This window comes from Epinephelus fuscoguttatus, linkage group LG1, assembly GCF_011397635.1.
Source record: "Epinephelus fuscoguttatus linkage group LG1, E.fuscoguttatus.final_Chr_v1".
In the NCBI taxonomy this organism is placed as follows: Eukaryota; Metazoa; Chordata; class Actinopteri; order Perciformes; family Serranidae; genus Epinephelus; species Epinephelus fuscoguttatus.
Window position 1 is genome coordinate 16,406,800 of NC_064752.1, and position 16,030 is coordinate 16,422,829.

Sequence of the window (16,030 nt, forward strand, 5' to 3'; positions counted from 1 at the left end):
GTTCTAATAGAGAAGGATATAGCTGCTTGATTATAACAGAAAAATATTTTGTAATTTAAAGGTCCAGTGTGGAGGATTTAGGGGCTTTTTATAGGCAGAAATGGAAAATAATAGGTGATTAATAACAGTTTTCTTTATTCACCTGAAAATAAGAATAAGAATTTATATGTTTTTGTTACCTTAGAAAGAGATGTTTATAGACAATTTTAAGGCATTTTTAGTTGTTCCCCTTGGACTTCTGGTCCAGCCACTACCTCAGGACAACAGCATACGAAACGGTGAACTAAAATGCATACTGGGAAATAGTGAAATTAGTTTTAGGCCTGTGCCTCTCAGTGTAGGATGTTTCCTCTGACAAAATACAAACTTGATGACAGATTTAAAAGTCTACCTCTTCCCTAAGGAGACAAACCAGGTCAAAGAGTGGATTGCAGCGATCAAACAAAAGAACTGGACACAGTTTGGACACTTAAGGCTCCGTAGTGCTCGTTTCATTACCAATAAGTTAAGCAATTTTTTGGAGAAAAAAAATGACAAGACAGACACAGCACACACAAATACACATGCTCCACTCTTCCTCTGTAAACTGCTGGCTCAAGATGGTAATCTTAAACAAGCGAACGCGTACTAGCCAACAGCAAAAATTAGGAAACTGACTGGTCATGACATCAGTGCCACAGACCCTTGAGTTTCTTACTGGTGTCCAGGGGTCTCATTTATAAAGATTGCGTATGCACAAAACGAGGCCAGAAAGAGGTGTACGCTACTTCCCACAGAAAAGCTGTGATCTATCAAAACACATTTGATGCGAGAAACTTTGACCCATGCTTACCAACATTTTGGAGATGGTAAATTTGTAGCGCAGATGATGAGATGGAAGCCTGATAGTAGAAACTGCTGAATATTTTTCAGCACATGCCATTTTTGGCTTTTGTCTTTACGTACATTTTTAGTATGGATCCTACACACACTTTTATAAATGAGACCCCAGTTCTTCTGTTTCACTGCCGCAATCAATGTTTTGTGAGAATCCATTTCTTTAAGTAAGTGGTAGACTTTTATTTCTCACATCAAGTTTGTACCTTGTCAAAGGGAACAACCTACCACTGAGCAGCACAGTCCTCAAACTAATTTTGGCATTTCTCAGTGTGTATTTCGGTTCAGGAGGACCACAGTTCAGCGCTTAATATGCTGTTTTCATGCAGTAGTGGCTGAACCTGAACTCTAAGTGAAATAATGATGTTGTTTCTGAGCAACTGAAAGACGCCTTGAAACGGTCTGTATACGTAGTGGGGCCTCTTCTAATGAGTCCGCCATGTTGTGCTAAAATAGTCTATAGTGGGAAAACCAAACACTTGATCTAGACAGGTTCATTCACATTTTTGCGTCAGCCGTTGTAGCTCTACATGAAGGAACTTTCAGTTGGTTGCAGTCTTCGAACTCACTGCTAGATGACACTAAATCCTACACACTAGACCTTTCATCTGCACAGTACTGACTGCACACAAACAGTCATAGCTTCTTTTTAAACATTACTGCACTCATCAGTGTTGAGACAGATAATTTAGAGAACATTTTTTGGGGACATTAATGACAAAAAAACACCCACAGACTGTGTATTTTAAGGCTTTAGCCACACAATACTCAGTTAAATGTGTTGCAACCCCCAGTTCCTTTCTTTAAGAGCTACAACAATCAGGTAAATTGGCAATAATTTTGATAACTGTTTATTGTTTAAGCAAAGATTTCAAACATGCTCTGGTTCTAGCTTCTCCAGTGTGAAGATTTGCTGCTTTTCTCTGTTTAATTATTAACATTTGCACTGAATATATTTGGCTTTTTGACTGTTAATTGCACAAAATAAGATATTTAAAACAACACCTTGGGGCTTTGGGAAGCGGATCGAAATTTACTGACGTTTTTTAACAAAATGATTATAAGTAATTAGGACATTAATCAAGAATCAAAATAAGTGTAAATTGAAGCCCTAATTGTCTTCTGCCAGTTTTCTTAATCTACCAATCAATAGTTTGATCTACAAAATGTTGCCGGGGCCCAAGATGACATCTTCAGTCTGCGTGTTTTGTTTGACTGAGAAAATAAAACCTAAAGATACTTTGTTTATTATCATTTAAGACAGAGATCCAAAAATCTTTACATTTGAAAAGCTTGAACCATTTTTTTTTTTGCATTTTTGCTTAAAAAGTGACAAACAATATAACTTACATAACTGTTAGCTAATGAATGTCTATCAACTGATGAGTTCACTGTCCTCTCATACCCCAAATCAGTGTCTTTGGTCTTCCTGATCATGTCCCTGCAGCTCCTGAGCAGCAGCAGATGAAAACTCTTCTCACCCTTCAGTCTCATCTCTTTTTGAACAGCAGCAGCTTGCGGTCCCAGGTGGTGCTGCCAAAGCTCTGGACCAGCTCCATGCCACAGTGTCTCTCCAGGTGCTCCCTGGCCTGTTCCGCTACGTCCCCACGGATCTTCAGGGACTTGAAGTGGTCAAAGTCTGAGCGGCCCAGCTTCCTCAGCCGCCGGGCTGCAGAGCGGTAACACTTCCAGGGCTGCGCCTCCAGCAGGAGGTGCTGGCTGATGGAGGCCAGGCGAGAGAGCAGCTGCAGCAGGCCGGCGTCTCCGTGGTTCAGGTGGACCCACATGGTGACGGCCAGGCACAGACACAGGTGGAAGTGGGAGCAGCCGTGCTGTTTGAGGTAATCCTGCAGCTGGTCGGTGTCTTTAGTGATGTCCAGAGGGATGAAGGAGATGCTGTCGGGCAGAGGGTTGTTCTGCTGAGCCCGCTGAATGAGGATCTCGTCCAAGTCGAAGCCCAGCAGATTTACTCTGCTGTCAGCTGACTCCTGCTGGCTCACAGGCTCCTGCAGCAGGTGCTTGTAAAAGGCTACACTCAGTTCCTGACATTCACAGGGGGAGGAAGAAAAGAAAGGACAGCTGTAACTACAAAAAGGGATCCGGTATGTGGACAGATATTTACTCTATTTCGAATTCTATTCAAAAATTTAAGATGTATCTCAAAGATCAAATATGCCAAATATGTCACACTAAATCCCCATATGAAATGCAGTGGAGTAAAAATTACAATCTGCTGTGAGGGTCCTAAGGACAGAGGGATGTTGTATGCTGTAAAGCCCTGTGAGGCAAACTGTGATTTGTGATATTGGGCTTTATAAATAAAATTGATTGATTGATTGATTGATTGATTGATTGATAATCTGGAAAGAGTTTAAGAATATTTGAGTTACTCATTTCAGTTTCAGGGAGACATATGTTTTTAATTTTGGTTTAGAGGAGGGGCATGTAAGTTTAACTGGGTGTATTTTCTATTCATTTTACTGCATATTTTTTAAGAAAACATGCCCTCCAAACCTGCATGTTTTCTTAAAAAATTGCCAAAATTAAACCATTTTTTTTGTAGCCGGAAACTGTAAAAACACAAATTATTGTGGGATGTTAAAATTTTTAACAGTCCTTGGGCACATCATGTGCAAAGAACCCACACAGGAAAAAAAACCCATCTTCCGTCATCAAAATCACTTTTAATCTGTGTGTCATTTAAAATTTGGACAAAATTAAACCGTTTGCGCCAAGTAACCAGCATGCACGACAAGTCCAGGATTTTGTCTTCAAGTTTTTAAAGGTATAATATGTAGTTTTTCCACATAAAAATTTCTAAAAACGACTAACCAATATTATATATTTTGTTTAGTTGTGTACTTTGATTATCAGAAAATAAATAAATAATTTATGGTGGAGGGAGTGTCACGTGTTTTCTGACAGTCACTCAGGGAGGCTCAAGGAAAAATAGTTGTGGCTTTAGGCAGGGTCAAAAAATAAAAAACATGAAGTCACACCAAACCCACCCTCCCCTCTGATAAATAAAGAACAGTCCCTCAAGAGAGTTTTGATCATGAAAGCTCAGACTGAGATAAACTGTGTTGAAACATGTGACAGAGTCCTATCCACTAAAGGGAAAGTTAAGTTAAATATAGAGAAAGTCCCAGTCTAAACTTATAAAGATAAATTATTTAGAAAAGCACTGTTAATGTCCCACAGTCACTTACCCCTGAGTTACAGCCCACGTCCAGGATCAGTGTGTTCTGGTCTCTGTAGCCCAGATCCTGGAGCAATGTGGCTGGGATCAGGCTCAGACGGTTCTCCGGAGGATTGAAGGTGTAATAGTTTATAAAGTTTCCATAGGGAGCGGCTCCTGGGTCATTTATTTCATCATTATCACCGCTACTCAACGAACATGTTGCCATTGTAATGTGTGCGCCTCCAAAATATATCCGGGTGGAAAACAATGGCTGCCGTAACGGAACATAACGTTCCTGGTTAGTTTGTGGTGCGTAGATTTAACCCTCTGTGATACACGGTATGATATCACTTGAAAAAAAAAGTTTTTGTAGTGTCTTTTTTAATTATTATTATTATTTGAATATAAAATAGACTTAGGAAACATATTTTAATGCATTGTATGTACTCCGGGTCAGTAGGTGGCGCTGTGGAGCTTTGCACGCAGTTTTGTCGAAAGAAGAAGATAGTCCCTCCTGGTTTGCCGTACCTTACGAAAACGAAGGTTAGTTAGCTTGCGTGCTAACTTCACATGACGGCGTGCTGACATTGAGGACAGCTACGACAACCCGCGCTTCTTATCCCCCTTTAAAATAAGAGGTAAGAAAAGATTTAAGTATTTCCTCTTAGTGACGACTTGGCAAAGACAGGAGTTATTATTTCGAAGTCGATAAAACAGTGTGCTAACTTGTGTAAACAACACAGCTAACCGAGTGCTAGCTAGCTTGTAGTAATAAAGCAACAGAGGACGTAACTTTGATGGACATTAATCAGACGATCTGTTAAATTACGAGTGGTGCTTCAATGTGCCTCACATCACCAGTGACTGTTACAGATATTTGCCTGTTAACGAGCACTGCCACTGTTATCGGAGCTGATAAAATCGCTGTATGAATAGAATTGTGTGGCGTTATATATTTAAAATAAAATGCAAATCGTCACCATTCATTGCAGCTGGGAGGCTCAAAATGGCAGTTAGTTTTACTAACAGGCTGACAGCTGATTCTGAACTGTCGGCTATTTTTCATAAGCCAACCGCTAAAATTTCAAGTGTATTGGTGTCCAACGCTAAATCCTAGCAATGTGGATTTTTTTTTTACTTAATAGGGAACATCACACAGATTAATAACTGTAATATGTTATCGAGGCCTGTGAAAGTTTAATCAGTAACTGTGAACGTGAGCTGCTCTCTCTGAAATCCAGAAACCAGAAGTGAGTCTCAAACTTGTGATGTCACAGGGTATCAAGTCTGGAGCTGCTCCATAGACAATGAATGGAAGACTGAATTTGTGAACCAGTATATCCAAATGACCGTTACTCCATTGTAGTGCTCTCATTTGTGAAACTGAAAATGTACCTAATACTTAGTCAGTCGTCTGGGTGCTCTTAGTGTCATCTATAACCCACCCATCCATCCATTTTATCCACTTATCCGGAGCTGGGACCGGGGGTAGCATGCTGAACAAGGTACTCCAGGCATCCCTCTCCCCAGCAACACTTTCCAGCTCCTCCTGGGGGACCCCAAGGCGCTCCCAGCCCAGATAAGATATATAATACGTCCAGTATGTTCTGGGTCTGCCCTGGGACATCCTACCTGTAGCTAGTCTGTGATGCCAGGGGTCAGCATGCCTGGGTCCCTTCCCCTGCCTGCCGCCTGGCACACACTGTACCTGACCTGATACATATCTCTGCGAGTGATGGGCCCACAACGCTTTTCCTAATGCTTCGGTGCAATCTGACTTTGAGTAACTCACCTGGTATAGGGACACCGCCCCCCTGCGAAGTCTGATTGCACTGTAACATCAGGGTCCTCTTCAATCACTTGTGGTTTGGTCCCTCCCCTGGAACTTATTTGCCTTGGGAAACCCAACCAGGAGCTATGTTCTCTTTACAACAAAGCACACAGGTGTGGAGCAGCTCCAGACTTTATACCTGATGACATCACAAATTTGACTAAGTCACAAGGTTTTAGCTCTCTAGCTCTGGGATTTCAGAGAGTTTACTAATGGTTTTTGGACTGTTGTAGACCACAGGAGTAACGTAAGAATTTTGAAAATGGTATTTCCCCTTAAAGTACTGAACTGAAGTAGTGGAAGAATTATTCAGCTTTTAACAGTACAGCATTCAAAATTCAAATGCATATTTTGGCATTAACTAAATGTACTAAAAAGGGTCCCTTTCAGAGTTGCTATATGAATTATGGTATTGTATTATAACAACATATCAGCAAACCTTTACTCTTTATATTGTTGGTTAGTTTTATTTATAATAATAAATCATGTTTTATAAGTTCACTATGTATTCTGTTTAATTATTATGCTGTGAAACAATGAGTTACTGTAGCTTTCAGACAAATGTAGTAAGCAGAATGCAGTTTTTTCTTTAAAATACAGGTCCACTTGCAGGTTTTAGTTTCTGTGAGAATTTGCTGTCTTTCTTTGTCATCTGTGATAGTAACTGAAGAGTCTTTAGGTTTTGGGATGTTGGTCTGACAAAAGAAGCAAGATGAATATGTCAGTCTGGGTTCGGAGGAAATTGTTCTGAGCATTTTTCATAATTATTTGACAATTTATAGACAAAACTGTTAATTGATTGTCAAAATAATCATCACATTAGTGGATAATTAAAATAATCGTTAGTTGCATCCTGAGTCATATTGCCATCCTCTGTAGTATCCGAAGTAAACTATTTTGGTGCTAAGCCTGCTCTGACTTCCTGTTCTTGGTTCCTTCAGGATCCTCATCATGGTGTCTGGAAAGCGGCTGGCTGACATCGGCTACAAGACGTTTTCTGCTTCGATGATGCTGCTGACGGCCTACGGAGGCTACCTGTGTGCGATGCGAGGGTACCGCTATATGCAGAAGCAAAAACAGCTGAAACTGGCAGCAGAAAACCAGGACCCTGAAGTCATCAAAGACTGACGTGAGATGGACTATCCTTGTTTTTGCACAGATGAGGACATTACCCATTCCTCCTTTTTTTTCCTGTCCATCGCTAAATCGTGAAGATTATAATTCTTCTCAGGACTTTAAAGTGATTTCATTGTGACGGTATCGTCCCCTCCAAAGGAAGATGTTGTAAAATCCAGGCTTGTGTGTTTCAGGAGTGAAGATGGCTGTAATCGTTTGTATTAAATTATATTAAATGCCTTAAACCACGCTAAGCAATGTAGTGTTCATAAACAGGACTGCAACAAGAAAGACCTTTCAACAACAGAATATATTTGGAAATATATTTTTACAAGGCACTCAAGTGAGAACGTCATACCAGATTAAGTATAGTCCTCATACCTGGATTCCTCTATAGGCAGTGACAAACAATTTCATAAACATTTGGTCTCGGAAGAAGTAGTAAAAAAAACATTTAGACAGAAAAAACAAGTCACAAAATTGCCAAACAACATCGTCAAAGGGTTAATTCACAATAATCTCAGAGGGCAGGTATTGCTGCTGTTTAAAGTGTGTTGTACTCCAGATCAAACACTGCCATTGCCATTCTTTTAAAGGGGACGGTTCACGCAAAAATCAAAAGTACGTATTTTTCCTCTTACCTGTAGTGCTGTTAATCAGTGTAGATTGTTTTGGTGTGAGTTGCAAAGTGTTGGAGATGTCTGCCTTCTCTCTAATACAATGGAACTAGATGGCACTCGGCTTTTGGTGCTCAAAGCGCCAAAAAATACATTTTTAAAACTCAACAGCAATGTGTCTTTCCAGAAATCATGACCCAACTACTCAAGATAATCCACAGACCTCACTGTGAGCAGTTTCATGTAGGAACTATTTTCTTTCTACCGAACTACACCTGCCAACTGTATCACTGTGCAGAAGGAAGCGTGCATCTACTGCTAGCTCACCTAGCACCAGTGAGCTAGCCAAAGTTACAGCTCAGCTGAAGAGGACAACATTAGTGTTTTCATCTCGCGTTGTCGCAAGCACGAGTCTCCCGTCTGTGAGTAGATGCACGCTTCCTTCTGCGCAGTGATACAGTTCGCAGGTGCAGTTCGGTAGAAAGAAAATAGTTCCTACATGAAACTGCTCACAACAAGGTCTGTGGATTATCTTGAGTAACCGGGTCATGATTTCTGGAAAGAGACATTGACGTTGAGTTTTTTTTTTGTTTTTTTTTTTGGCGCTTTGAACATCACAAGCTGAGTGCCATGTAGTTGCATTATATTTGAGAGAAGGCAGACATCTCTATGGCCGATATCTCCAACACTTGGCAACTCACACCAAAATAATCTATAGGTAAGAAGGAAGAATATGTACATTTGACATTGGAGTGAACTGAAAGATATATCACAGCCATAACAATACAATTATTTATACATATAATACCTGCTGTAACATCACGCAGTAGAAATGCAAACTTCAGAGTTTGAACCCACAGATTTTCTGCCCTTTGTGGTCCAGTGTGAATTAACCCTCAACACAAAAATAATCAAGTTCATCTGACCAATAAAACTGGGAGAGAACATTGAAACCAATTTACATCTGCAACCAAACTCAGCACAAAAAAAATATCCCATCATTTGAAAATTAAGGTGAAGCAAATCACTTGCTTCAACTGATTTCCATATCATCTAGGCTTTTACATGTCACCTCTCGAGTTGTGTCATATGTGTCATTACAGGGCTCTTCAAAGCAGACATCAGGTGTCTGCATATCCATCGTTAGTTCATAAATCTGTGCGCTCTCACTGTCGATGTGATAGTGGATTGTATGTGTGTGTGTGTGGGCGTGAGCTTTGTACATCAAGGGAATGTCATAAGACAAACAAAGCTCTTGGAGACTTGGTTGTGAGGGATGAACTGCAGGGGGCTCCCTGCTTCATGTCACCAGCTGCTGTGGTTCTGCACTCGAGCTTTGGCAGAAGCACAGTGGCCGTTGGTGCCGTTTTCTCCTTTGGGACTGTGAGGAGAAGTCTTGAGGCCTTCTGTGGGCGTGTCGCGCTCTTCCTCAGAGCTGCTCTCAATGTCACTGCGGACATCGTTGCACACCTAGAAGACAGAGGGAGGAGGAAACAGGATATTATCCTTTTTTCAAGTAAGCACAAACTACAAAGCACAGACAGAGTAATGTAAACACTAAAAAAATGTCCTGCTTTGAAGTAACAATTATTGTAACAAACGATACTATAAAAAAGCAGCGTGAGCTATTTAAAGTGGAATTTGTGAGGTTTATCTTTTTGGGATATGGTGTGATTTTATTGCAGATGAAACAAGAGACTCATGTAGCTGTTGGGAGTTCAGTGTGGGGCTGCTGCTCTGGACTGTACTTGTGACTGGGTTGAAAAGTCATCAATATATTTCTCATAATTGTAAGTACGTTGCATTGAAGGGGGAAAACGTGTAATAATATTGTTAAGTATTTAAAAACAGAAATTATCTAAAGATAAAAAGAATGAACAAAAAGCACAAGACAAATTAAAGTAACGAAGCTGAGGCCATCCCCCAGATTCTCCAACTCTGCAGTTATAGAAGAAATACTCAGATCTTTTACATAAAGGGACAGTTCACCACAAAATCAAAAATACATATTTTTACTCCTATCTGTAGTGCTGTTTATCAGTCAAGATTGTTTTGGTGTGAGTTGCCAAGTGTTGGAGATATCGGCCGTAGAGACGTCTGCCTTCTCTCAAATATAATGGAACTAGATGGCACTCAGCTTGTGGTGCTCAAATTACCAAAAATATACATTTGAAAAACTCGACAGCAATCATGACCAGAAATCATGACCCAGTTACTCAAGATAATCCACAGACCTTGTTGTGAGCAGTTTCATGTAGGAACTATTTTTGTTCTACCAAACTACACCCACCAACTGTGTGACTGCACAGAAGGAAGCGTGCATCTAATACTAGCTCACCTAACACCATGTTTACACCTCATGCTGTCACGAGCACGGGCCTCTTGTCAGTGAGTAGATGCACACTTTCTTCTGCGTAGTGATACGGTTAGCGTGTGCAGTTCGGTAGAAAGAAAGTAGTTCCTACACGAAACTGCTCACAACAAGGATTGTGGATTATCTTGAGTAACCAGGTCATGATTTCTCTAAAGAGACATTGTTGTTGAGTTTTTAAAATGTTTTTTTTATTTTATTTTATTTTTTTTTGGTGCTTTGAGCACCACAAGCCGAATGCCATCTCGTGCCATTATATTCAAGAGAGGGTAGACATCTCTATGGCAGATATCTCCAACACTCTGCAACTCACACCAAAACAATCTAGACTGATAAACAGCACTAAACGCAAATGGAAAGTATGTGTTTTTGATTTTGGGAGCAACAGTAGAAATACCACAGTTAAAAAATACTGTTACCAGTAAAACTCCTGCATTCAAGATCTTAGATACTTTTGCTGAAGTGTTAAGACAATACACTTTCAGTATTAAAGTAAAAGTACTCTCTATGTAGCTAAAATAGGCTCTGTAGTTGTTACATTATAATATATTTGATTATTATTGATGCAGTAGTAATTTGCAAAGTCATTACAAGTACTTAATAAATTCAGTGTTGTAAAAAGTAAAAAAAAAATATTTGTCTTAAAATGTCATGGAGTAGAAGTTTACATCTACTAAAAAAGTAGAACAAGTAAACTACAAGTAACTCAGAGGTGTACTAAAGTAAAATACTTGAGTAAATGTAGAGCTACATTAACGGCTCACAATGTTTAGAAACACAACCACTAATAAGTAACTGCAGGGAGATATTACTTCACATTAAGGGTTAAAAGCAGGTTGGGAACCACTGGTTTAGTCTGATGGTAGGTGTATTTCACTGTGCAGCTTCATGCCGCACACATTTCTCATTCATGCAAATAACCACAGGGTGGTGGTGCTGCACAAATTCATCACACTGCTGCCTAATGACAAACAGTTACGCATACCTGACATTCATGACACTATCACCACATGACTCATCATTTACAACCCCGCACTTACTGACGTCTTTGTGAGTGAGATTAAATCTAAGTGTTTGATTTACTGCAGCAGCAGCTGTCCAACTCAAAGTGAGAGCTCAGATTTTTTTGAACTGCAGTTGCATGAGGTGTTTATTCACAGTCAGTGTGTCACCTACAGTAGATGGTGGGTGGCATGCCTCCAGTTTGGAGAAGCAGGAGGGAGTACAACCAAGACCATATCTATGCTCTCCTTAAAGCCACACTCCATTAACAACAACTGTAATTTAACATGGCAGAACATGGGAGCTGCTGGTTTACCTCCGCCTGTTAATGTTTGACTTTAGTGAATCTGAACTAACACTTTGAAACACCAAAGTAACACAAAGACAAACTAGCTGAGCTCAAGGTAGCATTAGGCCCTGATCACACACAAAGCGCACTGCACTGCCATTTTTTTAACTGAATGGCACTAGTAAAAAAATAACACTTGCTTCACCTTTTTATTGTTGCCAGGCAACCACCCCATCATGTCCTTACACTAACCTTCCTGTGTGATCAATGTACGTTTTTTTCCCCCCACAGTAATCAGTACGTTAATGTTGAGGCAGAGGGTACTTGCTGTAGCTCTGGTTGAGGGTGAGAGGCTGTCAGCAAATAGTTTGTTAGGCACAGGGAAACAGAGATCTGTGTGGGTACATGAGACCCTTAAAAAGAGGGTGGATCATGGGGAGTACCACCAGTTGGTCCAGGAGCTTCACCTCCATGATGGCTGTTTCCAGGCATATTTTAGGATGACTGTGGGCAGTTTGACAACCTGTTGTCTATCATCGAGGCAGTATAGCTCTGGGTATCCAGCAACCACTACCATCAGTTTCTCCTCCATTGTTTACAAACTGTAGACTTGTTGTTGTGACCACCACAGAAGGTCCACCGCCTGTCACATCATCTGATTTGACAATTGGAAAAAAGATAATGACGGTTTTTCAACTTGAGGAGTTCAGAGAGCTCCGGTAAAAATGCCAGGCACCTAGAGCATAGAAATGCAAGGCATGTTGCAATGCAAAAACTGTGAGCAGAAGGCTTCATTCTCATTAAAAACAATTACAAAAAGGCGCCTCCACCTGCTAAAACACTTTCTGTGTGATCAGGGCCTTAGACCAGCAGCTCCCGTGTTCTGTGAGGTAAAATGACGGTTTCTGTCAGATGAGTGGTAGCTTTGTAGAGAGCATAGATAACAGCTTCAGTTCCTCAAGTGAAAAATCACCGTCTGATGGCAAGGTAAACCGTGACAAGATTCTTAATTTAGTGTACACCTAAACTTTTCTTTTTTAGGTGGCTAAAATACATTTTGCTGCCGTCTCCACCTACAGCAGTACATGGTTTAGCTTCTGTGCCGCTACTCACAAGGCCCCGTGTCCACCAAAGCGTTTCTTTTTTTTTTCAGCTGAATACGGCAGGTGCCCCTCATTAAACACTCAACTGGGAGTGCTTGAGAGCACCTTGGAGGCGTGGTGTTTTTTCAGCTGAGACGCTTTGCATATGGTTGCTGTGATACGGAATATCCACGAAAGTAAACATGTCAGCACAAGGTAGAGTACTTCCTTTGGCTGAGGAGAAGGGGTGGAGGGAGAGGACAGACCTTTCATAGTGCAACGTAATTATGAGTCGCTCCCATTGCTAAGTATTAAAAAAACACTTTGGTAGACACGACCCTGAACTGCTTCTCCAAATTGGGGCAATGCTGACTGCCATCTGCTCTATCTAATACACTATACAACCCAACTTAAAAAAAATCCGAACTGTCCCTTTAAGGTGTGTGAAAGGAATAACAGCAGGAATGAGTCAACAGAAACTTACAGCCAGAAACAGAGAAGGTGAAAGTCTCAAGTGGACAAAGCAAACGGAGAGGAAACGAGAGACTAGTGGAGAAGGGCTCACTGGACAAAGACAGACAGAAAGACAGGATCTCCCTCTCTCAATCCAGAGGGAGAGGAAACAAACGCCGTCTGCAGAGAGAATGAGACAGAGTCAGGGACAGCTGGGAGAAAAAAGTGAAGAGGCAGCAAATGCATCACCAAAAATAGCCGTGATGTTGTGTTTCAGTAAACATGCTGGTCATAGACAGATGTCTGGTTGGGACTGATATTTATTTGATGTTCATTAAAGCCTTCTTGAGTCAATATTTTAGGGTCAATCGTGTTGGGACATTTTTGTTAATCTTTGCTGACACAAGAATCAAGTGTTGTTTTTTTTAATTTGACCACTTTGGTGAGTTTTAGCTGCCCTAATCTCATGAAATTACACTGCACACAAGTGAAACCAACAGGTGTCTGTACCACAAAAATAAATGGGTCAAAAGATGTTTGTATGTTCTAGTAGCTGAGAAACAAACTTTTGGATGTTTAAGATGTCAAACCCTTCAGCGGGTTATTAGAGAAAGGCTGCGACTAATGATTTTCAGTATTGACTCATCTGCTGCTTATTTCCTAAAACAAAAAGATAAAGAAAATAATCATTTGCTTGATAAAATGTCAGGTACCCATTAAAATTTCTGAAAGCACAGGAGAAAATCTTTAAATGTCTTGTAATGTTTGACCAGAACTCTAAAATCCAAATATATTTAATTAGAAAAAACTTCATATTTTAGAGGCTGTCATTGTGAATTTTTGTTCTTCCTTTACAAAACTATCACAATATTTTATACCGATAGTTGAGATAGATTTTTGAACAATCAACTAAGTATTTAAATTGACTTATTGTTTCAGCTCCACACTACAATACTTGTCGGTAATGTGTTTGTGCGGTGACCCACCTTGCCCCGCAGCATGGCTTTGACAGCTATACGGGCTATGAGGTAGAACCAGATGATATGCAGCATTTGGAGGACCAGCAGCAAGAAGTTAAAGAGCCACCAGGACGGGAATGGCCCAACTATGGCCCAGCTCTCAAACATAGTGGAGTTCAGGACCCTGCAACACAAGAAGAAATCTTGTCATCTCAAGCACGTCTTACTAAAGGATGGTGTGCTGAAATTAAAGACACCACAGAGATACAGTCTTCAACTGCTGTCTGTTTGTTTTAATCCTAATTTATTGTTAAGTGAATGTGTAAATTACCCTGTTGATTTGAACTTTTTTTTTTTTTTTTTTTTTGGAAAGGCCTCTGTATTTTGGATTTTGGATTTGGTTTTGACGTGACAGACAATCAGTTTATAGCTTCACCCAGCAACTCTCCATACATCCGTCAAACCAACCATCTGAAGCACCCTGGATCATCAACCAGTGAGTACAAACCAAAGACAGCCAGTTGATCATGTCTACACTTACGGTGTCTGTGGGTGGCTATTTTGAACTTACTTAGAAGCCACAACATCCATTTTTGTTACTTAGCGAATATGTTGACACTGTATGTTTCAACAACACTGGCTGTGATTTATGTGTGTTAAGTTGCAAAAAAGACTTGGTTATGGTTAGAAACAATCACATTTAGGCCTTAAAATACCCTGTTTTGGTGGCACAATCCCTGCTGTAAACGCAACAGTGTCTCAGTAAAAGGCACCTGCTTTTTGGGGCACTATCCTGGCAGGAAATGCAGCCATGTCTTAGACTCACAAGTCAGTCTTTAGACGCTTTGCGGAGATCTCTGATTGTCTGGTGGCGAGACTAGCCATGTCTAGGTACAAACCCGCTTTTTGTGACACTATCTCAGCTAGAAAGGCAGCAATGACTCAGTAAAAAACAGCCGCTTTTTGGGGTACTATCCTAGCTTTTCATAGCACTATCCTGGCTAGAAACACAGCATTACTTGGTAAATAACAATCGCTTTTCACGGCACTATCCCAGCAGGAAGTGCAGTGATGTCTCGGTAAAGAACAACCACTTTTTATGGCACTATCCCAGCAGGAAGTGCAGTGATGTCTTGGTATAGAGCAACCACTTTTTATGGCACTATCCCAGCAGGAAGTGCAGTGATGTCTCGGTAAAGAGTAACCAGTTTTTATGGCACTATCCCAGCAGGAAGTGCAGTGATGTCTCGGTCAAGAGCAACCACTTTTTATGGCACTATCCCAGCAGGAAGTGCAGTGATGTCTCGGTATAGAGCAACCACTTTTTATGGCACTATCCCAGCAGGAAGTGCAGTGATGTCTCGGTAAAGAGCAACCACTTTTTATGGCACTATCCCAGCAGGAAGTGCAGTGATGTCTCGGTATAGAGCAACCACTTTTTATGGCACTATCCCAGCAGGAAACGCAACCATATCTAGGTAAAAACTTTTTTTCATGGCACTGTCCCGGCTATAAACACAGCACGGTCTCAATGAAAAATGACTGCTTTTCATGGCACTGTCCCAACAGGAAACTCAGCAATGTCTCTGTAACGAACACCCACTTTTCGTGGCACTATCCTGGCAGGTAACTCAAAAATGCCTCATTAAAAACAAACGCTTTTAATGACACTATTCCCGGGGGAAATAGAGCAATAAGTTGCGTAAAAACTGCCATGTTTGGTGGCTGAAAGCTGCTGAAAACACAGTGAGTTTTGTTGTTTGTTGGTCTCTAACAGTGGTCTGCAGCTTGGCAGGCGTGTTGCCTAGATGTCACACCATTCATCATCCCCTCCAAAGCGTGATGACAAAGTCAGCTCATATACTACGTCACTTTAGAAACGTTAATATGATACATGAAACATAAAAATGTAATGTATCTGTGGTTTGCAGACAAGTATAATGCCAACATTTTCTCTTGGCCACAGAGCTGGTGAAGGCAGTCAAGCTGTACTTTAATCATATCATTACCCTGCACTCTTCTAACGAGGCCTATTATAAGAGTACCGATTGCACTTCCCATTTGGATGCCAATGGCAACCAAGCAGGCGAGTAACACAGCTCGACTGCAATGTTGGGTGAGTGGTTGGTGAGGTCACGTCTTCCTTTAAATCCAGCTGACAGGAGGTTGTCAACAGACCCACCTCCCCCAGCAGAGGTATGGATTTCAGTCCAGGTAGCTGCACCGGCAACACTAGCTTTATCACTCATCCAC

The 16,030-nt window shown here is 40.9% G+C and overlaps 3 protein-coding genes across 3 annotated transcripts in view; 1 reads left to right on the top strand and 2 right to left on the bottom strand.

Moving 5' to 3' along the window:
- Positions 1-90: 90 nt before the first annotated feature.
- LOC125889344 (pre-miRNA 5'-monophosphate methyltransferase) lies at positions 91-4,325 on the bottom strand. Its single transcript, XM_049577225.1, has 2 exons — positions 4,086-4,325; positions 91-2,918 (listed from the first exon to the last, which is right to left on the bottom strand). Exons 1-2 carry the CDS (start codon positions 4,281-4,283, stop codon positions 2,367-2,369), a joined length of 750 nt encoding a protein of 249 aa, XP_049433182.1. The 5' UTR covers positions 4,284-4,325; the 3' UTR covers positions 91-2,366.
- Positions 4,326-4,538: 213 nt separating this feature from the next.
- On the top strand, positions 4,539-7,258 carry LOC125889358 (cytochrome c oxidase assembly protein COX14 homolog). Its single transcript, XM_049577252.1, has 2 exons — positions 4,539-4,695; positions 6,830-7,258. The coding sequence occupies exon 2, from the start codon at positions 6,840-6,842 to the stop codon at positions 7,014-7,016; it is 177 nt and encodes a 58-aa protein (XP_049433209.1). The 5' UTR covers positions 4,539-4,695; positions 6,830-6,839; the 3' UTR covers positions 7,017-7,258.
- A 1,438-nt stretch (positions 7,259-8,696) lies between these two features.
- cers5 (ceramide synthase 5) overlaps positions 8,697-16,030 on the bottom strand; it is a 33,893-nt gene continuing 26,559 nt past the window's right edge. Inside the window, exons 9-10 of the mRNA XM_049577213.1 lie at positions 13,805-13,961; positions 8,697-9,091 (exon numbers count right to left, since the gene is read on the bottom strand). Of these exons, the coding sequence (XP_049433170.1) occupies positions 8,927-9,091; positions 13,805-13,961 (322 nt within the window). The 3' untranslated portion in view covers positions 8,697-8,926. The remainder of the gene's footprint in view (positions 9,092-13,804; positions 13,962-16,030) is intronic.